Below are 23,607 nucleotides of genomic sequence, written 5' to 3'. Positions count from 1 at the left end.
CCAGTCATTAAAAAAGTAATAATTGTTAATGAAGAACATGCAGTTGAAAACTAATTTGGTGTTTCACAAACTTTTTAAACTGACACACCACTGTTAGCCTTCAGAATTTCTCACAGACTAAAATACCTTTCTTGAGAGCTGTTTGTCTGGAAAGCTTACGCACTTTACTGTTTCATAGGTTGCTGACAGTGGCATTGGCTTTGGAACCACTGGTTTTAAAGTTAGATTTTTTTTTTTAATTATGTTTTATTCTCCTGTCATCTTTGCTTGAATTGCTTTGAGGGGTTTGTCTCTTGATCTGTAGTTTGCATAAAACTTACTGTATCTCTTAGAATTTCATGGTGCTTTTATAAATCTCATTGAGTAGTAGCTATGGCTCATGTATTTAACTTTGCAAAGGAAGCCTTGTGCACATGTGTAAGTCTGAGGACACCATGTAAGAAGTTCTGCCTACACAAAGTTCAATACCTGATCTAACATTACTGTTTAAGAGATCTGGAGATGTAGGGATTAAGGTTGATGGTTTATTTTAACTGAGTACTCAGAATACGTTCAGGTATGTAGTTTGATCCATTGAATTTATTTCACAGTATTACTTAATAAATACTTTGCTCAAAGGATATTTAAAAAAAAAAACACAGCAAACTAATTTCTTACAGCAGCTTTACTGGATAGGTCAATAGGTCTGCTAGACTTGGGGAAAGAAGTAGTAGATCTGTACTTCTGTATAGTAATTTTGCAGGAACACCACAAAAGTTGTACTTTTTGATAGCTTTCATGTGGTGCTTCTACATCAATCTTGAGCAAGTCTTTGTGGTCTGAAAAGGTTACGTTTGGGGTGGATTAAAAAGAAGAGCCTAATGGAAGTAGGAAAAAGGTATATTTTGGATCTTTTTTACATGATGCACTTCAATGTCTAGAACGCATTGACAATTCTTCAAAACAATTTTCAGATTTTTAAAAAAAAATCTGCATGTGTTTCTCCTTTTATGTTCATTTTTGGTTATGTACTGGGAATTTCAGTGAGGCAGACTAGAGCAGTTAAGTCTTTAGTGGATCTCAAGTGGTGCATGCACCTCTTCTGATATTTTAGTTCAGCGACTTCTCAGTAGCTTGATCTATTTCTGTTTGTGTTTAGTGAGTTCTAACATATTCAGAAGTTTGCAAACTGAAGATCAAATAATATTATGAAATTAAGTCTTCTAAAAAGACATCTCAGTTTGGGATTTCAAGTGTTAACATTTTTTTAAATATGCTTTTTAGAAGGCAGAAGGAAAATGATCTTTAAGCTCTCCTTTTTACATGGCAAATACACAATAAGAGTTTCCCTTCCCTCCCCCCCATGTTGGTTTGTATTTATAAGGCAGAAAATAGCAACTCAGAAATTGCCTGTCACCTTGCCAATTTATTTGTGTAAATAAAGCATTTTCCTGTAGCCTTCAAGTGTTTAACTTCTTTACTAATTGTATGTGTCTGTTAATGGTAATGGCTTTATATAGATATATCTTTGTAGTATTACTGAGTAAATACAGTGTGCTGACAACTTAACACGCTAAACAAAAATGCAGCTTTTAAAAGTTAAGTTACACTAGGGATCACTTATTTTAGTGTTTGTATTTGCTTGCCTGGATATCACTTAATGAAGATTTATTGTGGCTAATTAGAAGTGGGAGGAAAAATGGGCCAATCTTTGCTTAACATTCTCTGTGTTGAAATGGTTCTCAGGTAGTGGACAACTTATTTTAAAGGTTGACAGTGGTCCATATCCCCAAAAACGCTGCTGGCTACTTGTCTTGTGTTGTGTTACATGACATTGGCTAAGCATCCCACTATTGCATTAATGGTTACACAGACTTGCTTGAAAATTACATTGTGGGCTGCTGTAGCTTTACAGTACACTGATAAGGAGGTTGGTGAGGAAAATGGTTTTGGAATGAGTCCTGTTTAACATTACTTGTTGATTTCTGCTGTGGTTCAGATGCTGTTGAACAAGCTGCTCTAAAGATTTGGTTTGGCTGGAAAAACAAAAGTCTATTTAGGTCAAATCTAGAACGGCACTAGGAGCTAGTTGTAGAAGTGGCTGCTGCTGGTACCTCTCTGCATACGAGTATTTAGTCCAGGAGGACACAAATGATGATTTTATTTTCTGATTAGTTTATGTGGTAGAAGTGGCAAACCAGTGCTTCGGTCCTATTCACCCTAGGAATCTTGTATTCAATTTTGCTTCATTCTTACAGCTTTGCAGTTAGTTTTGGGGGTGTTAGCTTTAAATTTTGCAAGGATTGTATCACTTGGGCAATTGAATTATTGTAAGAAACAACCCGGTATAATGATTTTAAATCCTGTGGTATTGTTGATCTGTGTGGCTGCTTAGACAGGACCACTGTTTGACTCATCTTCAAAATTAATTCATCATCTCTGATTCTATGGTTTAATTTTTGCTGAATTCTAGATGTGTTGCTCTGTTTAGAAAAAACAGCCAAGAAAGCTAATGGTCTTGACATGTTCAGCAATAAGGAGACCTCAGGTGTCATTCTGTATATACTCAGTGTCCAATGTATGTGCAGTGGAGCCTATATTCAGACCAAAGACTGACAAAGCTTAACTGAGCTACTAACCTGTATGTAGTTTTTATCTTCACAATTCTTTGTGATCCAGATCTTTAATATCTAGTGCTTTGACTATGCCTTGCTAGTTAAGGTGCTAATAATTCAATTTACTTTTTGGAAAGCTCACTTCTATGGTATAGCTCATTGCTGAGTGGTTGACAAACACGTTAGTCTTGAAGATGCTGCCATGAACTGAGGATGTGGTATGATCACTGTTTCAGAAGGCGGCTACTGAGACGCGGTGAAATAACATCTGAGAATTTTGCAGGATCAGACTCCTATAGCCTGACTTTAAAAGATCTTTTATATTACTTTATACAGTAAGGAATAGTTCTCACTGACTTCATTTGCAAAATGAAATTCAAATGTTTTAAATTTAAGAACTTTCTCTCCTTTCCTGCAATCCTCTATTTCATATCTTAATTGCCTTTTAATTTTTGTGAAAAATGAATTGGCTGTCCCATAAAAATAGTCTCCTGCACTTACATGCTGATTCATTCCCAGAGCACGTTTGCTCTGGTCCCTGAATGAGATGAGGATCCAATGGGAAAAATAGTGTATTGTCATCGTTACGAATGACATTTGCATGGATAGGGTGAAAGAAGAATTAAGACTGTTTAAGCAGCATTATTTCTGATTACAGTCTTTTCTCCACTTTGTAGCTGTGCTAATTTTCTGTTGTATTTGTTTGTTGCTTTCTGATATTAAAATAAGGCAAACAAAAAAAGCCCTACATTTTCAGTGAAGTGGCACATAGTAAAATTGTATGGCCTACGGTCTTTACGTTTATTGCCTACTCTTAAGCATAAAATTACTAGGGATTGTCATTCGGTATGGATCAAGTTAGGTGCAGTTTGCACAAGATGCGTAGTTGTTTGCTAGTAGGCTTTGCTAATGCCTGTAGACAGCAGAGGCATCCTCCTGATGCTTTTGACAAGCTCTGGGAGGAAATGCACTCTAACAGGAATACTTTTCCTTCCCAATTTCTCCATTTTCTGGTTCTGTCTTTACTACTTCATTCCTGATTTATTTTGAACTTCTCAGTCTGAGTCCCAGCTTATTTACCCTTTCAGTCATAGTTTAGAATAGATTGTATTTGTCTTCTCAGTTCCCATGTTCTTCCCTTCTCCTCACAGGATCCGATCTCCTCCTTCTATTAAAGCTCTCTTTTAGGTTCTCATCAGTTCTGTTGCCTGTGCTTTTTCAGTGACTCCCAGTTTCTGTACCTCAGCTCTTAATCTGCCATCTTCCATCTGATTATCTAGCTCACTTTCTGTCTTTCCCAGCCAGTCTCAAAATTGCCTGGTTTTCTGTCTGTCTCATTCTGACTCCCATTCTTTAACCATTGTTACATATTTGGCACTCACATCTCTTGTTGTCAAACCCAGCCCTGTGCCTCAATCTAGTGGGCTTAATCTGCTGTTAGCAACTGAAAATTTCTGTTCTGAGAAACACCTTTCAGCAAATACCTCTTTCCATCTGTCTCTACCCTTTTTGCTCTTCTTTTAGCTCTTTTTCAGGGATTGTACTTAAAATGGGCTTGTTAGAAGCAAGATACAAGAGGTATTTCTGTGGCACAAAAGCACCCTTCTGTTCCCCATATTTACTTAATTCAGAGTAGTGAGGGGGACTTTCCTCTTCAGTTAAACCTGGTAGACATAGAACGTGTACTTGTTCAGTCTCATTTTAGTCAAACTTCTTGGTCATGCTTTTATAGGTTCCTTGTCCTTCAGTCCAAATTCAGCTTGACTCTTTTCTGTTTAAAGGTTTAGTGAATAATTTTATGCCAATTTTTATTAAGAAATTGAGTTGCAAGTCTGGAAAGCTGTGGAAGAAATGATACTTTTGTTGTAAGGGTGTTGAGTTTCTAGTGCATACCTTCAGAGACCACAAATATTAGCTTGTTAGTAAGATACTAAATTATTCTGTGATGGTCTGCACTAAGGGATTTTTTTAATAAGTGAAATTCTCTGCATTTTTAGCAAATTTTGTTTCAGATTAGCTTTAGCCCCAACAAAAAGATATTTCCCAATTTACTGACTTTCAGGCTGAGGGCGCTTCTAGTGCTTTTCAACTTTTACTTGTAAACAAAACAAAAATAGACTTCCCAGTCCTTATGACTGCTGATGATCTCATAGCAGGCCAAAGTTAACTTCAGTTGAATTTTTCATATGTTTAGCCCATCAGTTGATTTCTTTTCCTTAGGAGTTCTAAATGATGTGATGAGGCAAAGCCTAGGTGGTGGTTGGGGTCTCCACTCCAGCATAGCTTCCACAGTTAAAATTACCAGATTTATTAATTTGTCCAATGGTCTTTAACCCTCTTCCTCTGACCTGTGGAAAGGAGATTTTAAGTTATTACAGTTTAGATGCTATGTTGAGTGTCAAAAACTATTTTTTTAATCATTGTTGATGTTGTTGTAATGTGAAAACGATAAAGGGTGTGTCTGTATCTGTTGCCTGTTTAGGATGCTAGGAATTTCTTTATGTAGCCGGAGAAGTATACATAGCCAACATGTCTGTGAAGAGGAAAGCAATGCTAAATCGTGAAGTTGCACACGCTTACTAAGCTTTCAAGATCGAATATTAAGAGCATGATATTAATTTAAGCAGTCCTGGTGTTACCATCAAAGGAAGTAATGCATCCTGAAATTGAGAATCATGAAAAGAAGAAAATGTGGAATATGAAAAAAATTACATTATCAGGTGAAAAAAAATAAAAATACCTTGTTACAAGTAGCTTGATATGGCCTGAAAAAACTACGTGTATTTTTCCATCAGAAAATAGAATTTCATTGATGTGCAAACCCTCCTTGGCAGAAGGTTACTTTCTCATTGGGGAATATCAGATACTTCTCGCTGGTGTGGAGGGGGTTTTTTTGGTGTTATTTTTTTGGTTTTTTGGGGGTTTTTTTTGTTCGTTGTGAATCTGTGACTATGATACACCTAATGGGAGCTATGGTCACATTCTCCTCTATTTTCTTTGCTTTGGGCACTGCACTATGCTAGATAGGTTATGGAGGAGTGATCCTGGTCACTCCTCCAAAATAACCTGGCTTGAAAAATAGTGGGGATTTCTTCGAAATACACACTGAGAGATTTTTTTGCCTAGTATTTCCATTTTAGAACAAAGACAACAGAATTTTGTATGGGATGGAAGTTTTGCTTTTCAATTTTCTCTCGCCAGAAGCTTGTATTTGTGACTGAGGAGACTCAAAACTAGTGATAAATTTTGATAACCTTGGAATTAAATACTGTATCCAGAAGTGTGAAGAGCATACTGAGGCTGGAGTAACAGAATTTTCACTAGAAATCAGTTTTCATTCTGAATAATAGCAGCTGGGGGTGCTATTTGCTGTGGGATTTGGTAGTAGTCTTTCCAAATAGTTTTCTTGGAGTCTTTCCTAGGCATACTCTTACGAATGAGTTGAATATTTACCAGCCATTTTAACTGCTAGAGCTGAACCTTTAGTAAGACACTGGTGTGGAAAGGTGGTGGAACTGTAACTGCCGTACTCTTCATCAGTGTCGTGGTTCTTGAGGGGATTCTTCCAGTTGTTCAGTGATTGCTATTCTCTGATTTTTCTCAAATTGTATTCCCTTACTGATTAAATGCAGTGTTTTTCCCAAATGTTCTCCAGTTTTTCAGTGACTTGCGTAATTTCAGTCACACAAAAAAATGGTCCAGGGCATGTGGCACTAACCTGACCCTTTATAATGCTAGGTTAGATTGTGGTTTTTGGAGTTGCATATTGTTTTGGGTAATATTTTTCACTGTATATTTTAATTATGTAGAAGAAAACTTGAAGCTTATGAGATTATTTGATACTACGGTATGCTGGCTGGTTGAATACTTAAGGATAAAATGAATTAATAGAAATGGTTATATTGGAGTTTAAAAAAAGAAAAATAGGAAGGGACCAATAAGTAAGTGATTACTGAATTGCCTAATTTGCTAATTACTGAAATAATGATTTTCATTTAATACTTCAATTTGCTGAATATCACAGCTTAAATGTTTGGTTTTGGATTATCACTGTAACTGACATGAACTTGATGCAAGTTTGCTTTTGCATATTGAACTGATGAATGGATTTAATAATTCAGAATTATTAAATTTATGTGCTTCTAAAATGAAAGACATTACAGATTAAAACAGCCGTTTTCTTGGAGGTCCACTGATCATGAACTCAATGTATTAAATGTCTTTCCAGTCTCATTGATATCTTTGTGATTCTCATGGAAAAGAGAATTTGCAGGAATCCTTGAGTACAAGCCTCCTCTTTCTGCTGTTGAATAGAAACTGAAGTACTTCATTTAAAGAAATTACGACAATGAGACTGCACTTCCTGTGTGGTTTAACACTCTTGTGAAATTGAGGTAGAATGGGAGTATAATGTAACACCCAAAAATTCATCTTCATATGGCACATTGGGTTCCAGTGTTCTTGAATGTCATATTGCCATAGAGTGTAGCTCTAGTAACATCTTTGTAGCTCTGATAACATCTTTGTACTTGATACTTATTTCACGTTGATGAGTATACCTTCTTTCTTTGAAAGTGTCTGATAATAGCCTGTTGCCCTTCTGAATTATGTAGTAAGTGTGATGAAGAGTGAGGCTTATAAAAAGCTCTGGTGCCTCGGAATAGGGCAGTAGAACTGTCATTTGTTCAAGTGGACCTTTGAATCCCTACTGTGGGCAAGATGGAGAACAGGCAGTGGTTGTGTACTGGTAAATTGTTGCAGTCTCCTTAAAACAATGCTATTTCATTACTTTTGGGGGGGAAATTAGGAGAATGGAGGACAGAATCTTCATTCTACCCATCACTTCCACTGTTTCCTCGCTTACGTTTTCTTTGTGCCACCAGGTCCTCATCGCTGCCGTGCCATTACAGGCCACTGCTCTTTATGCTTCCCTTAGCAAAATTTCTCTTCGGCTCACTTCCCAGCCTGTCCCCAATGCTCGGTCATCTCCTTCCCCCCACCCCCCCCCCCTTTCACTGAGGAGAGAAAGTTTCCCGTTTTGTAAAGTTCCCTGTCTTAAGAAATCATTGCTGTTACACACCTGGATAACAGCAGCACCACAGCATCCTCTAGTGGCTCACTTGGTTTGCTGAACTTCTGGCAAATCGTAAGTAGGGCTCTTCAGGTAGACTTTTAAGGGAAAAGCTTTGCTGCTGACTGACAGCAAACCACTTAATTGTCTCTTGAAGATCGGCAGTAGCCTGCAAATACCAGCTATGCACAAAATGTGGCTAGGTTCTTTTCAGCCTCTGTAACACCACATGCTAAACTATGGTTAAGGACAAGTGTTGACTTTCTTGCTGTTCTTTCTAAATGGAAACAGTCTTTGTGTCCTGCCTTCATTATTTTTTCAGAACTGTTTTGTCTGGCGATACCAAGGAATTACTGCATCGAGTGTTTTCTATCAAAAAATTAATAAATTTTTTTAAAAATAACTTCTAATATGAGCTTTCTCAAAGGATGGTGATTACTTTATAAACTTGTATGTAATCCTATAGCTCTTCCACTTAAGAGCTTTATATTCTGATCTTTAAAAAAATAATAATTGAAAAGCTCAAGGTGTTTATTCTTAATGCCTTTTTTTTCTGATTAAAATGGCTTAAGGTGTTCTCTACCACCTCTACTGTTTTTGCTAGAATGTTGTTAACTTCTGTGGTAGGTAAATAGTATCTACACAGAGAAAGGTGTAGTCAAAGGTGTGAATGGTTCTAATTATAAGGGTGTTCAGCTGTCTGTTAAAACAGTGCATGTGCACTGTAAGAGCTTAGGACACAAAATAGCAAGGTAGGTGTAAACTGATTTTTCTGCTTGCATTTTAAGAAGATGTTATTTATAAAATCAAGATTTTAAAGTTTGGCAAATACTACGCCACAAACAGTGCCATTACATAGTGGCAGATTTGTGACAAAATGTGAGTGGTAGCAGCAGAGACTTGTGGTATGATTTCTTCCATCTTTAACAATAAAAGGCTGTCCGTGTTTGTAAATTTAATAAAAGGTACTTTCTTTAACAGGCTGGACTAATTGAAGCCAATGGAGAGCTTAAGGTGTTTATAGACCAAAACCTAAGTCCAGGAAAAGGTAAGAACACAATTTTTAGTAAGACTCTCCATTTCTTTGTTTTTAGTTGTTACGCTTATTACTGGCTTTAAACTGCTTTCTTAGCATATTTTTGTAAAGCTTTTCTTAAGTTGTATCTTACATAGTCAGCAAGCAAACTGTAGATTTTCTGTGGTTTATAATTGTCTCTAAACTGCATGTGAAGTTCAGTGGTGGTTTGTCATCCCATATGTGATCTTCTCGTTAGTGTAGCTAGTGTTTAAGTGTAAAGGCCAGGATGGTCTAAAACATCTTTTGGGGCACTGTGTTTTAGCAAATGGGGAAAAAAGCAGGAGTGTAGCAGTTTAAAATGGGTTATGACAGTTTTTATGATAGTGCATCCACACTAGTGCAAGCCTATCTGAAATAATATTTTGAACAGAACTGGTTTGGACTTGCAGATAATGGCTATGCATGTATGGTACTGTAATGTAATCAAGCAATTTAATAAAAATGCAGGCTATAAACTTGAATTCAATATGTAAGCTCAAAAACTAAGAGTATCTAAACATTTGGGGAGTTATGTGCTGCACTTCACAATTAGCATAGTTGGGGGGAAAAAACAGAAGCACAACTTACAGTTGCCATCACGGAAACATGGTGGGATGACTCATACAACTGGAGTGCTGCAGTGGATGGCTATAAACTCTTCAGAAGGGATAGGTAAGGAAGGAGAGGCGGTGGGGTAGCCCTGTATGTTAGGGAGTGTTTTGATTGTCTAGAGCTTAATGATGGTGACAATAGGGTTGAGTGTTTATGGGTAAGAATCAGGGGGAAGGCCAGCAAGGCAGATATCATAGTGGGAGTCTGTTATAGACCACCCAACCAGGATGAAGAGGCAGATGAAATATTCTATAAGCAGCTGGGAGAAGTCTCACAATCACTAGTCTTTGTTCTCATGGGGGACTTCAACTTACTAGATGTCTGCTGGAAGTACAATACAGCAGAGAGGAAACAGTCTAGGAGGTTCCTGGAGTGTGTGGAAGACAACTTCCTGACACAGCTGGTGAGTGAGCTGACTAGGGAAGGCACCCCGCTGGACCTGTTGTTTGCAAACAGAGAAGGACTTGTGGGTGATGTGACAGTTGGAGGCCGTCTTGGGCATAGCAATCATGAAATGATGCAGTTACTGATTCTTGGAGAAGGAGGGGCATCAGCAGAACTGCTACCTTGGGCTTCCGGAGGGCAGACTTTGGCCTGTTTAGGAGACAGGTTGACAGAGTCCCTTGGGAGGCAGTCCTGAAGGGCAAAGGAGTCCAGGAAGGCTGGATGTTCTTCAAGAAGGAGATCTTCAAGGTGCAGGAGCAGGCCATCCCCATGTGCTGAAAGACGAGCTGGCAGGGAAGAAGACCGGCCTGGCTGAACAGAGGGCTTTGACTGGAACTAAGGAAAAAAAGGAGAGTTTATGACCTTAGGAAGGAGGGGCAGGCAACTCAGGAAGACTACAAGGATGTTGTGAGGTTATGCAGGGAGAAAATTAAAAGGGCCAAAGCCCAACTAGAACTTAATTTGGCTACTGCTGTAAAAGACAATAAAAAATGTTTCTACAAATATATTAGCAACACCAGGAGGGCTAAGGAGAATCTCCATCCTTTATTGGATGCGAGGGGAAACATCGTGACAAAGGATGAGGAAAAGGCTGAGGTACTTAATGCCTTCTTTGCCTCAGTCTTTAATAGTAAGACCGGTTGTTCTCAGGGTACCCAGCCCCCTGAGCTGGAAAACAGGGACAGGGAGCAGAATGAAGCCCCCATAATCCAAGGGGAAATGGTTAGCGACCTGCTACACCACTTAGACGCACACAAGTCTATGGGGCCGGGTGGGATCTGCCCAAGGGTACTGAGGGAGCTGGCGGAAGTGCTCACCAAGCCACGTTCAATCAGTTCTCAGCAGTCCTGGCTAACCGGGGAAGTCCCAGTTGACTGGAGGTTAACAAATGTGACACCTATCTACAAGAAGGGCCAGAAGGAGGATCCAGGGAACTACAGGCCTGTCAGTCTGACCTCGGTGCCAGGGAAGGTTATGGAGCAGATCAGCTTGAGTGCTATCACGTGGCACGTACAGGACAACCAGGTGATCAGGCCCAGTCAGCATGGGTTTATGAAAGGCAGGTCCTGCTTGATTAACCTGATCTCCTCCTATGACAAGGTGACCCACTTAGTGGATGAGGGAAAGGCTGTGGATGTTGTCTACCTGGACTTTAGTAAAGCCTTTGACACCGTTTCCCACAGCATTTTCCTGGAGAAACTGGCTGCTCATGGCTTGGGCGGGCATGCTCTTTGCTGGGTAAAAAACTGGCTGGACAGCTGGGCCCAGAGAGTTGTGGTGAATGGAGTTCAATCCGGTTGGCGGCTGGTCACAAGTGGTGTTCCCCAGGGCCAGTTCTGTTTAATATCTTTATCAATGATCTGGATGAGGGATCAAGTGCACCCTCAGTAAGTTTGCCGATAGCACCAAGTTGGGCAGGAGTGTTGGTCTGCTTGAGGGTAGGAAGGCTCTACAGAGGAGTCTGGGCAGGCTGGATCGATGGGCCGAAGCCAGTTGTATGACATTCAACAAAGCTGTGTCAGGTCCTGCACTTGGGTCACAACAACCCCATGCAACACTACAGGCTTGGGGAAGAGTGGCTGGAAAGCTGCCCAGCAGAAAAGGACCTGGGGGTGTTGGTCGACAGCCGGCTGAATATGAGCCAGCAGTGTGCCCAGGCGGCCAAGAAGGCCAATGGCATCCTGGCCTGTATCAGAAATAGTGTGGCCAGCAGGACAAGGGAAGTGATTGTGCCCCTGTACTCGGCGCTGGTGAGGCCGCACCTCGAATACTGTGTTCAGTTTTGGGCCCCTCACTACAAGAAGGACATTGAGGTGCTGGAGTGTGTCCAAAGAAGGGCAATGAGGCTGGTGAGGGGTCTGGAGAACAAGCCTGATGAGGAGCGGCTGAGGGAACTGGGGTTGTTTAGCCTGGAGAAGAGGAGGCTGAGGGGAGACCTCATCGCTCTCTACAACTACCTGAAAGGAGGTTGTAGCGAGGTGGGTGTTGGTCTCTTCTCCCAAGTAACTAGTGATAGGACAAGAGGAGATGGCCTCAAGTTGTGCCAGGGGAGGTTTAGATTGGATATTAGGAAAGATTTCTTCAGCGAAAGGGTTGTCAGGCATTGGAAGAGGCTGCCCAGGGAAGTGGTTGAGTTGCCATCCCTGGAGGTATTTAAAAGATGTGTAGATGTGGTGCTTAGGGACATGGTTTAGTGGTGGACTTGGCAGTGCTAGGGTAACGGTTGGACTTGATGATCTTAAAGGTCTTTTCCAACCTAAACAATTCTAGGATTGTACGAGTTCCAGTCGCCTGCAGTTCTGGGCAGCTACGTCATGTAACCTCTTCTGTAAACCAATTATGCTATATGTGAAAATTGTATTTTTGTCCCCTGTATTCTTAGGGGAAGGCTGTTTCCATAGTGAGACTGTAGAACTGTTCTCTGACTTCCAGTTCAGTATATTCTTGCCAGTTTATGCATTTTGCTGGTGACTCTTATTTTTCAGCTTAAGTTTTCCCCAGTGTGTTTACCTACTCTTTATAGATAACAATTGTGTATCTTAACAGTCTTTATTTGACAGGCCAACTAGCCATTGTTTCCTAGATTCCTCATCAGATGAGCTCTTTGTCCTCTGGATTTTCCTTATTGTTATTCTTTGAGCCTGTTTCATTGCTTTCATCAACTTTCTTGAACGCAAGTGACCAAAATAGTATATACAACTCCAAGTGAAGCTTCAGTCATATTTGTATGGAGGTATCAGTAATTTTTCTGTGCAACATCATGTTTGGTTCACAGCCATCTCACAATAGATTTTGGTGAAATGGCCATTTTCCTTTGTTGTTGCTTCCAAATGATGATAGTCTGGTTTATTCTTGTGTGTGACAGGTGGTGTGCTTTGATAGGCTGTACTAAGTAGGGTGAAATTTATTAGGACAGAGTCGCCTACTTCTTGTCTGATGCTCTCATAAACTTCACTGTTGACAAATCTATTGACTTTATGCATTGTTGGATTGTGCTAGTACTCAGATTAACCTGTAGTCCAGTTCAGGTGAACTCCATTAGTGTTATTGCTCTAGTCTTTTATATACCATTTCAGGAAACCCCTTTAAGCATTTATTTTCACAACTTGCAGAACTTCTAATTTCTGTCACCACCAATTTAACTAACAGTTTTTCTAGGTACATCAAGTATTTTACTGAAATCTCAATAGGCTCTCACTTTGACATTCCCTTGTCTAAAATACACATTGCTTTACAAAAGGGGGCTGTCGGACTAATCTGCCATGATCTACTTTTGATGGAGAAGGCACTAAGGGTTGAATAACTGACACTTACTAACTGGTCCATGTGTATATTTGTAAACACAGTCACACACCCCTGAACAAAAAAAAGTGTGCAGGTAGATTACCTGATCCTTGACAGCTGTACCATTTCCCTACCTCCTATGGTCAGTAAAACTGATGTTTTTGTCAGGGCAGATACTTACAGGGACATTTTACACCAATGTAGGCATCTGTGTCTAGACCCTGTTACAGTCAGTGGAGAGCTAGTCAAAACAGACAGTGCAGCCTAGGCAGCAAAAATTGGAAATGTGAATCTTCCATTATTACGTAGCTCTTAAAGTAGAACCGGGTAAAATAGAGGCCATTTCGTTGCTTGTAGCATTTCCAAAATACATTCAAGAGATTAAATAGTTTATTATAGGCTTGCAGCTCTCCTGGTTTGAGAGTCGAGCTCTATTCTTAATGTATACCACCATCAATAATACAAGCAAACTAAGCTGTCCTAAGTTAATTTCTGCAGCTCATTGCTTTTAGGGGAGTTTTGTAAAGTTAATGGACAGCAACTAATTCTTAATATTGAGAAGAAACAACTGTTTCTTTTGGCTTGATTGTTTTATGTTTCTTGCCTCTAACTTGTCTGTGTTTTATATGCAGGCTCTGCAGTCTTAATCAGAGCTTAAAATAACAAATATTTTGTCACTAAAGTATTCAGATATGGATCAGAATTTATTAACTAAAGTACTACTTATTTTCTGTTGCTGCTTTTTTATAATTCTTAGGGGTTTTGTGTAGTCTTTAAATGTTGGAATTTTAAATGTAACTACTATACACAAAAGTACTATGTGCTTCTAAAAGTAGCTGTCTACATTACATGCCATTATATCAGGAAGTCCAGTCCTCTGCTGTCTTGCTAAGTTTGTTCAAAATTTCTCTTAATTTCACAGTGTAGAGGATTCAGTCCACAGCAATAGATAAAAAAAAACACAGAGTAAGCTTTCCACAGGGTAGGAGAAGTGTATCTGGTGTACTTCTTAAGATGAATTGAAGGAGGTCAGGAAAGAATCTTTCTATTCTTCTCTGGTGGTCATCATTAAGTGTGTGTGGTTTTTTCTTCCCCCCCCCCCCCCCCCCCCTTCCCTTTCGAATTTGTATTTCTTAAAAGGAAGGAGTCTTTTCTGGAAATTGCAAGTCAGTCACAAGGAGAGTTTGGGAATACGTTGCATTATTGATACAGGATCAGATCTCCCTACTGTGTCAGATGAGTGGTTTGCTTAGCCCAATCTGCTGCCCCCAACAACAGTAGTAGGGCAGGCTTTCAGGGAGAACACAAGAGCCTGGCTACTTTTTGAAGTTCATTCCCTTTACACTCTCACAGCACTCAGGGGCATTGTATTAGTAATATCAGAGGGTGCATTCCAGCATCTTTTTAGAAAAGTCCGACTTTGAGAGGCTAAGCAATTTAAAAATGCAACCTCAACAAGAAATTTATGATTTGCTTCAGTTTCCACATGTTGCCAGCTAGATGTGAAAGGAGGAGCTCAGCTGTCAGAGAAATAAAGGTTTTAGGGGGGTGATAGAGGACGAAAAATGACTGTCCACTGGGTCATAAGGACATGCTTGCAAAAACATGGTTTGGGAGAAAGAGAGCAGAATAGTTTTCTTGAAATGGTTCTGTAACACTTCATCAAAGGTCTAAAAGGTAAATACGGGGCTAAGTGGTAGGTATATGAATCAACTAGAAAGATAAGCAAAGGTTGACTTTTCTGGACAAAACATATTATTATGCAACAGTTCTTAACAGCCTGAACAGCTTCTGCTGCACAGAATAGCCTGTGAATGGACTTCTGTAAATTTTTAATCTGCACTGGCAGAAATTGGGGAACTGTGAATAGGTTATTTTTAGTCTGAGTTTTGTTAGGGTATGTAGCTGTTGTTTCTTAGATGAATGATAAAAAGGGGATATCACTCATCTTGCTATGCTGACCAGTTATGCTGCACAACCTCTTGCTCAAAAAGTCCTAAAGCTGTAGAATCTGGGAGAGAGAGAGAGGGCATGTTAGGGAATTCTCTCTGTAGGCAAGTCCTGTCCTTACATTCATTCCCTGATGATCCATTAATATCCACTGTCAGAAACAGGTTACCAACCTAGACAGACTTTTTACTTCAACTAGTGGGGACATGCTTCAGTCTAATTCGTTTTGGAGAGACTGATCTCAACCATGAACTTCAGAGTAGGATTTTTGTTTTTAAAGCAGAGACTGACTTTATTTAAGAGGAGAAAATAGTTTTTTAAAAAAAAAGTTTCATTTATAATGCATGTAATTTTGAGTAAATTGGCCATGGACATAAAATACTATTCTAGAAAATGCTCTAAAAAAGTCTTTTTTCAAAATCATCTTTAGTGTGGAATAAGAGGATATCAGTCTTTATATGTGGTAGAAATGAGCTGGAAGCTTGTGCTTCCTCCAGTGCTTGTGCAACTTCCAGAAAAGGTTGGGTGTAAATTCACCTGTGTTCTCTGATACTCCTGTGTATTTCCATTACTGGAGTGTAACACCCCATTTAGCCCTGAAAAGAACAGCGTTCCATCGAGCTGCTCAGGCAAGGTGCAAGTTTTCCCTTGTATTAAGATGACACCATTAGGTCTGCTCAGCAGCGGAAGATTTTCTCTGCCTACGCCTGTTCCTTCACCACTGAGGATTTAGTCTAGAAGGTTAATTCTTAAAGTTGAATCTTGGGAAAGTATCAGTGGAGCGATACACCAGTTATATCAATCCCTGTTTGACCTAAGGCCGTATTGATTCCCAGGTCTTGTAAATGTTTCAGAAAATGTACTATCTAATTAGTTTTTCTTCTTAATGGAAATACATATGTTTGGGATAAATTTTTTTACTATTTGAGTATTTGCCAGTCCTTGGATGAGGAAACTTGGGTAATCCAGGTTTTCGGTATGTTTGGCTCCAGGGTGGTGCTGTTGAAAAGCTCCATCTTCTCCTGGAAGGACATGAGGTATGACATTTACATCCTAGTGCAGCTTTCCTGTTAAGTGCAAGGTCTGCTGAGTTTGTAGTCTGGTAGGGTTTAAGTGGCACAAATCCCCAGATTTGGTCTAGAGTCTCTTGGTTTAGCACAAGTATGACTGTGAAAGGTTTGGTGTACTTGGTAACCAGGAAGATGGTTTTCTGGTATAACCCTGTTCAGGAGAGAAGCAGCAATGTAATAAGCAGAGAGGGTGCCTGAGAAGGGAGGTTTTTGTTTCAGGAAATCCTGAGCAATGCCAGGTGCTTTTAAAATGTAGCTTTGTTAGTGACTGCTAGTGAGTTAACATACACAGCAAAAGGTAGCTGTATATCCAGATGTCCTCTCACTGATGAACTCTAATAAAGCCACTTGGTTTTATATCTGTTTTATTTACTGTCAGCTTCAATTGTGACATTGTGGAGGAATGCTAAATCCCATTGCAAGCAGTTGCAAGTTTCCTTGGCTCATTACAAAATACCCAATTGCATTTTTTTCACTAAAGCCTCAATTGCTGAGAACATCATTACACAGGGCCCTTTCCTTTGCTTGTTACCCTATATTCAGGAATGGGTTTTGTAGAAATTGTGCCTAAATTAATGCCAGTAAACCCTCAAATTATAATCAGAAGCAATGTTTATAAAAATTTCAAAGGTCAAGTGATGAAAAGCTGTAAGGGCACCCAAAGTATGATTTATAGCTCTATCCCTTTTCTGGCAATAATAGAAAGGATCCTGGGGGCGCTGGTCGACAGCAGGCTCAATATGAGTCAGCAGTGTGCCCTGGCAGCCAAGAGGGCAAACTGCATCCTGGGGTGCATTAAACACAGCATAACCAGCCAGTCAAAAGAGGTGATTATCCCGCTGTATTCAGCATTGGTGTGGCCTCACCTGGAGTACTGTGTGCAGTTCTGGGCCCCACAATTTAAGAAGGATGTGAAGGTCCTTGAATGCATCCAGAGGAGGGCACCAAAGCTGTTGAAGGGGCTGGAAGGAATGTCCTCTGAGGAGCGGCTTAGGACTTTGGGCTTGTCTAGTTTGGAGAAAAGGAGGCTGAGGGGCGACCTCATTGCCCTCTACAGCTTCCTGAGGAGGGGAAGTGGAGAGGGAGGTGCTGATCTCTTCTCCCTGGTACCCAGTGATAGGACGCGTGGGAATGGCTCAAAGCTGCACCAGGGGAGGTTTAGACTGGACGTTAGGAAGCATTTCTTTACCGAGAGGGTGGTCAAACACTGGAACAGGCTTCCTAGAGAGGTGGTCGATGCCCCAAGCCTGTCAGTGTTTCAGAGGCATTTGGACGATGCCCTTAATAACATGCTTTAACTTTTGGTCAGCCCTGAAGTGGTGATGCAGTTGGACTAGATGATCGTTGTAGGTCCCTTCCAGCTGAAAATATTCTGTTCTATTCTATTCTAAATTGCTTTATCCAAGACAGAAAAAGAGAGCAGTTTAATTGTGGAGTAAAATTCCAAAGTAACTTGACTGTAATTGTTTGCTTCTTGCATACCTTAGTTACAAGGCAAGGATAATCTCACTTGGGTATTTTAATTGTTATTTTAGTTCGTTTCCATTCTGGGATTAAAAAAAAAAAAAATTTTTTGTTAATTCCTGGCTTTGTTTTGGAAATCCACCTGGCTAATTGCTTAAACATGAAATTGCTAAAATTCACCCTGTATATGGACTTTGAGTGATAATTATAATCAGAATTCATTTTGAGTGTTAGAAAATACATATGGGTTGGAAGGATGGAAAGAATTTTTAATAGGTGCTGAACCAGTAAAACTTCCTCACGAGTTTGTGTCTTCTAAAAGTTACTGGCAACAAATTTTAGAGACTTAGAAATTTTGCTGTTCCAGGAGGTTGCATTTTGAAGAAAACTGCTACATTCTGGTCCTTCCTATATTCAGATTAGTGTTGATATTTAAGTATTAAATAGAACAATTCTAGTCCTGCCCCTTGCTTGTGAAGAAATTTGGGTGAAGGAAATTACCTGCTTCAGATGAGTGCAGGGGAAAAGATAACCAATGGTATTTAAAGTTGTATTGAAATTAAAGCTCTTAAATTAATTTTAAAATTACTCTGAAAATTTGGATATTCTGTCATGCCAGTAGGTGGCATTATTGGTATGTAACCAGAAAATACTTACAAAAGATGGCTTTAGGTCCTTTCACCTCTTACACGTCAAAGTAAGGTTTCACATTTTATGAGCATAAAGAACTTTAGTTTTGTTTTCATTTCAGATTTGGTAATTGGAAAAAAAAATTGAAGTCAAATACGTAAATTTTTAAGGTGTATTTAGACTCTTGCATTTCAACGCTGTTTAACTGCCTATTTATATGACAAGAAAAAACTTTTGCAATGTAATGTTATTGTTAATTTTATTTGCAAGATCAAACCCTCCCTGATTTTTGGCAGTTGACTGGAATTCTTCCTCTGGAACAGAAGTAGAGATCTATTTCAGAGCCCGTGATTCATGCTTTAGCAAACAGATATATGCCTGAACATTGGTTATAAAATGCCTGTATATTATTGCAGCTGAGGTAAATCCAAACAATTATTATTACCTAAAGTCAAGCTCAGGAAATAAAACTGTTGCTGCAAATAGGAATGACATTTTGAAAAGTCTAGAAAGACTTTTTTAAAAAGTCTGAAGGTAGACCACACAGTTTATTTCAACACAGACTTGGAAAGACTGGTTTGTAATAGCTATGGTATTACTAGTCATATCTAAGGATGATGAGAATCACCTAAAAGTCTGAGTTGATGTAAGAAATTACTTAAGCACTTGGTAGTACTACACACCGGGGAAGCTGAAGTCTTTGTAAAAGTGCTCAGAATTGCTGTATAAGCACGTTGTCTTAACAGGATGGTGTGACTTGTTCAATAAGCAGAGGTATTTTTACTTGACTTGGCACACAGCTAGAGACAATCATCTGTGTGTTGTCAGAGCTTATGGTAGGTTGATACCCTCAAAGAGTTCAATGTTTTCTGAAAATCAGGCTATAACTAACTAATCATAAAATATCTATGGTGTTTGCAAGAGACACGTTAAAAACTGCAACTTCACAGGAGTGACATCTGAGGAGTTAGCTCCTAGGATATAATTGTCTTCTTTCTTTTTTCTTTTCTGTCTTCTTTCCCAGATCTTCTAAGTACACCTTTTATACATATTCTGTATGTATATGTAATCTAATAATCTAAAACTTGTCAAGTTGATGCTTCTGTGGTAAGGAATGATTTTCTTTGAAGGTGATGTGGACTGGATAAAAGGCACTTTAAATGGCACCTTTAAACTAATGTTTTTATCCTAGCTGTGTCTTCAAGACTCCTCTTGTACTTGGAAGAAAGCAACGGTTCAGGCTCAGTGATTTAGGGTAGATTTTGTAAAGCAAAATGCGTAGAAAATACTGTAAACAGTCCTTGAGGGAACTGCTTGGCATTTGATTTCCATTTCACCTGATCTAGTGTTGGGGTTGAATGAGATAGTTGTCAAGTATTGCATTGGTCACTGTATTGAGACAGGTTAATGGGTTTGTTTCCTGCTGTCATGATACTTTGAGGTGGAAGCCTGCCCCATTAATTCATATAGAAAACTTTTCTTGTTATGATGTTGATATGATACCTTGTTGTTCCAGGATGTTTCTTTTAGACACTTCTTTTGTTACCTCTTGTTCAGTGGTAGTTGTGTAGATAAGTTGAGGACTTCCCTCAACTTATTTGGTTGTGTCCTGACTACCTTACCAGTTTTCTGTAGCTTTGAAATTCTCACTTTCTGTGCATTGTTTCCCATCTTGGCTGTAGATGACATTGAGCTCTGCTTCACTGCCATCCAAAACAGGATTCATTCTCATCTCTATCTCGGCTTCAGAGATTGCGCACCTGTGTTTGAACTGTGTGAAGATTTGGAGCCTTCTAGAGACTCTTCCTCTCTCTAGTGAGCTTTTTCGATTTCATTACTTGGAGTCTTCAAAGGCACATCTTTACTCTTATTTCTATGTACTAGACTGTCATGTTGAGTAATGGACTTAAGTTTTTCCTGAGATCTGCCTTCCTTATCTTTCAGTCTCCATGATGAGCTTCCATAAGGTCTCCCATACCTTTAAAAAAAAAGGTTTGGTAAGTTTACCACTTGGTAAACTTGAGGCTTTTGTTAGATTTCTATTGTTTGGTAATGCCTTGAGGAAAAGAACCTGTAGCCTGGTCACTGGGCAATTTTCGTTGAAGCCCTGGAGTTGGAGTTAGCTGTGGAAGTTTCTGTGGTAGCAGAGCCAAGTGAAAGTGTGCAACTGAAACTTTCAAGTGCATGGGATAAATTACTCTAAGGCACGTTGCTGTCAGTTTTATTGACAGCAGCTCAAACAGCTGGATAGAATGGTACTTCTGATTAATGAAAGATATTTTAGAAGTAGCTCACCTTTTTGTAATTCTTGCATTTTTTTTCATATTGGAAATAAATGCATTGCCTTGAACAGAATCCAAAGAAAGCGTTAGAAAGCTGCTGTAAATCTGCAGTTCTGAATGATTTCACACTGTGGTTTTCCTTTCTGTTTGCAGGAGATGCAGATGCTTTGCTCTTAACTTTACTAGGGAGGAGGGTACTACTAAAATCATACTGAGCTGTCAACTGCATGGCTGAACTAGCCAAATGCAACTTTCTTGAGTAGGATAGCGGCAAATAAGAAATAGCTGAAGATGGTAGGAAGACAAGTAGAGGCCATGACTAAAGATCAGTGAGTCTAACGTAAGGTCTTCTAGAACACTATAGCAGTGTCTGTAATAAGGCCTGTGACTTGCAGAGACCCTGAGAGAAATCTGTAATCTGATAACCCAGAGCTTTTCAATTGAAAAAAGAACCTTTGCAAAAAATTAAGTGGACTTAAGCTGTAAGAGACCCTGCTCACTTTTCAATTCCAAACTTGGTAATTTTTCAGACAGTTTTTTACAGAGACCAATGTGGGGTTGGGTAGTGACACATTGGAAAGAGAGGGGCAGATTGTGCACTTAAGACTAGTTTGCTTTTTGTTATTTAGGGTTTTGTTTATTCTAAGCAAGGTTTGATGGATAGGTTTGGAGCTGGAATTAGCTTTGTATTTGCTTTACAAAATGGTTACAGTATGGAATTTCGTTAGTGATGTTGATATCAAATTCCCTCTCCTTCCCCTCCTATCTCTTTTGTTATCAAAAAGAAGAAAAAATCCACGTGCAGAAGGCTGCCAAAACTGAATCTACAACATTGTCCAGATAATTCTATAGTTTTCATGTAATCTTATATCAATCATTTGCATCTTAAGCAGTACAGGTACTCCAGCTTTATATAAAGTCTATTCCTATATTAACTTTTTAAAAAATTCCTGAAATAAGGAATGTAATGTTCCAGATGGCACTTGGCCTTCTCAGAAGTGACATTTGCAATGGAATCTAGTGTCCATGTCACTTCCTTAAATCTTCTTGTTCATGGAAAGTCTCACTGATCTTTTTTGGTCTCCCAAAAGAGACCCGTTGGGCTCTTCAACTGATATTCTCTCAGTTACGAGTTTTATCAGGTAATTGATAGTAATACTGTCTTTCTGAGAGCGTAAGTCATATTTGACTTGTATTGAGACTGGCTTAATAATACTGCTGTCTTCGAGTTGTGTAGCTGTTGTTAAGCTAGATTCCAACTGCTCTGTTAAAATCATCAATTTCAAAGCTTATGTAGTTAAGACAAAAGTTTGTAGAGTTCATAAGAGTGGTTATACTGTAAAATGCAATCTGCAGGTTAATTTTCTTTAGACTTTTCTTAAAATAACCCTTTAACCTTCAATCATGTGGAGTATTTACTTACAAAGTGGTCTGCTGGACAGAGTTTGGTTGAGACTGTTGCAGGAGGTGGTAGGAATTATGTTGCATTCTGACAAACTACTCTCTTCTCATTCTGCATGTTCTTTTTTTGGGATGTAGTAATTCCAAAATTGCTTGCACAATTACCTTCTTACCAAATCCATATCCACCATATACAATATTGCCTCTGTGCTAGAAAACAGACTGACAAGACTTAGTTTGTTAGAGACTGCATTATCAGGAAACTGATGTGTTTTTCTGTTGCCTTCTTTGTTGCATCACTCCCATTGCTCTCTTTCACAAGTAAAGAAAACATAAAGACAGATTACATCATAAAATGGTACAGCAGCTAGAATAAATGGGATTTTTGCTCCTGAGGCAAGGAGTACCTCAGCCCAACCTCTTTGATCTGAAACACCGAATTCAAAGGCACTACTGTTACATGAACTGGAGCAGTCAGCTTTTAGACAGATCTACTGCTTTGTCTGCAGAGAGCACTCCTTTCTCTAATTTTAGATGTACTGTGTCTTTTTCTGTGGCATGTCAAGTTACTTAAAATGTTCATAATTGCCTGTATCACCAGTCTGTTTCACTGCTAAAATTCTGCAAGGGATTCTTTGTTTTTGGTAAAATTCTTGGGTTTGTTTTCATATGCAAGCAAAGGTCCGGTTCAAGAGTTCTCCCCTAAATGCAGTCGGTAACCAAGAAGGCTATTTACCGCATACTGTGTAGGGAGAGAGCACTTACTTGGAACAGTTTGTAGACAAATAATAGATTTTGTTAAAGGGTGCTGCTGCTTTTGCTGTGCAAATTTTATGTAGCATTACTCCTTGATCCCATCAGTATCATTATCTTCTATTTGGAGGCATTCTGGAACTTCATATTGATGAAGTTTGCTTTCATTTAGGTTTAATGTTGCTTATAAGTTACTAAGAGTAGTCTTCCAAACTGGTGATGTTTGGGAGACTGAGAATTTAGGTAGTAGTTATGTCCTTCAGTATAATTTTTTTGTGTCCTTTACCTGGCCTTTTCCATGTATTTTGAAGTCTTCAGAAGGAGAAAAGAAAGAAAAAATGTCAGGAACTTGCAGTATTAATACGTGTTTGTTTTGAAAAGGAAGAGGAGTTGGTGCCAGGGAAGCTGTTTGCAAACTTGCGGTTTAATTTTTACATGCTGTTACGCACACCGTATGTTGGCCACAAAGTTCAGGATTATTTGGATTGCAGTGATTGCTGTAAGAGTAACAGTAATTAACAAATGATTAGTAAAATTCCTTTGAGAAACTGAGCTGTCAGTCACTTGCAAAGCTAAGTTAATGAAGTTACTTCTGCTTGTATACTTACAAAACAAACAAACCACACGCACAAAACCACTGTGAAACCAGAGCATTATGAGCCTTTGAAAATGCAGGTGGATGTGAGAAAAATGTTTGCGCATCAGGTAAATGAGAAAATAGGAGGATGCACTTGGGCAGAGACAAGTTGAAAATACCCTTAAAAAAACCCCCTCCTCTGTTTTTCCTTCCTCCCTCCCCGCCCCCGTTGTTGAACATTTACACTCTTTCCTATTTAGTGTATCTTTGACTTTGCTTCAAACTGAAGTGTGTGTTACTGTTCTTCCAGTTACACTTGCATTTCCTTGCCAATCAGTTCGTGCTGTATAGACAGACGTACCTTGCATTTTCTGTATACAGCCAGGTTGGTTCAGTTGCATGAATTAACTCTGGCAC

General features: G+C 39.2%; 1 protein-coding gene across 6 annotated transcripts in view; it reads left to right on the top strand.

The window, feature by feature from the left end:
• The window catches only part of TFDP1 (transcription factor Dp-1), a 51,954-nt gene that overhangs the window by 5,907 nt on the left and 22,440 nt on the right, over nucleotides 1-23,607 (top strand). For all 6 annotated transcript variants that reach the window (XM_076360483.1, XM_076360455.1, XM_076360464.1 and 3 more), the window contains exon 3: nucleotides 8,647-8,713. In XM_076360483.1, the coding sequence (XP_076216598.1) occupies nucleotides 8,647-8,713 (67 nt within the window). The remainder of the gene's footprint in view (nucleotides 1-8,646; nucleotides 8,714-23,607) is intronic.

This window comes from Aptenodytes patagonicus, chromosome 1 (genome assembly GCF_965638725.1).
Source record: "Aptenodytes patagonicus chromosome 1, bAptPat1.pri.cur, whole genome shotgun sequence".
NCBI lineage: Eukaryota > Metazoa > Chordata > Aves > Sphenisciformes > Spheniscidae > Aptenodytes > Aptenodytes patagonicus.
The sequence above is the reverse complement of the archived record's forward strand: the minus strand, read 5'-3'. Positions and strand labels throughout refer to the sequence as shown.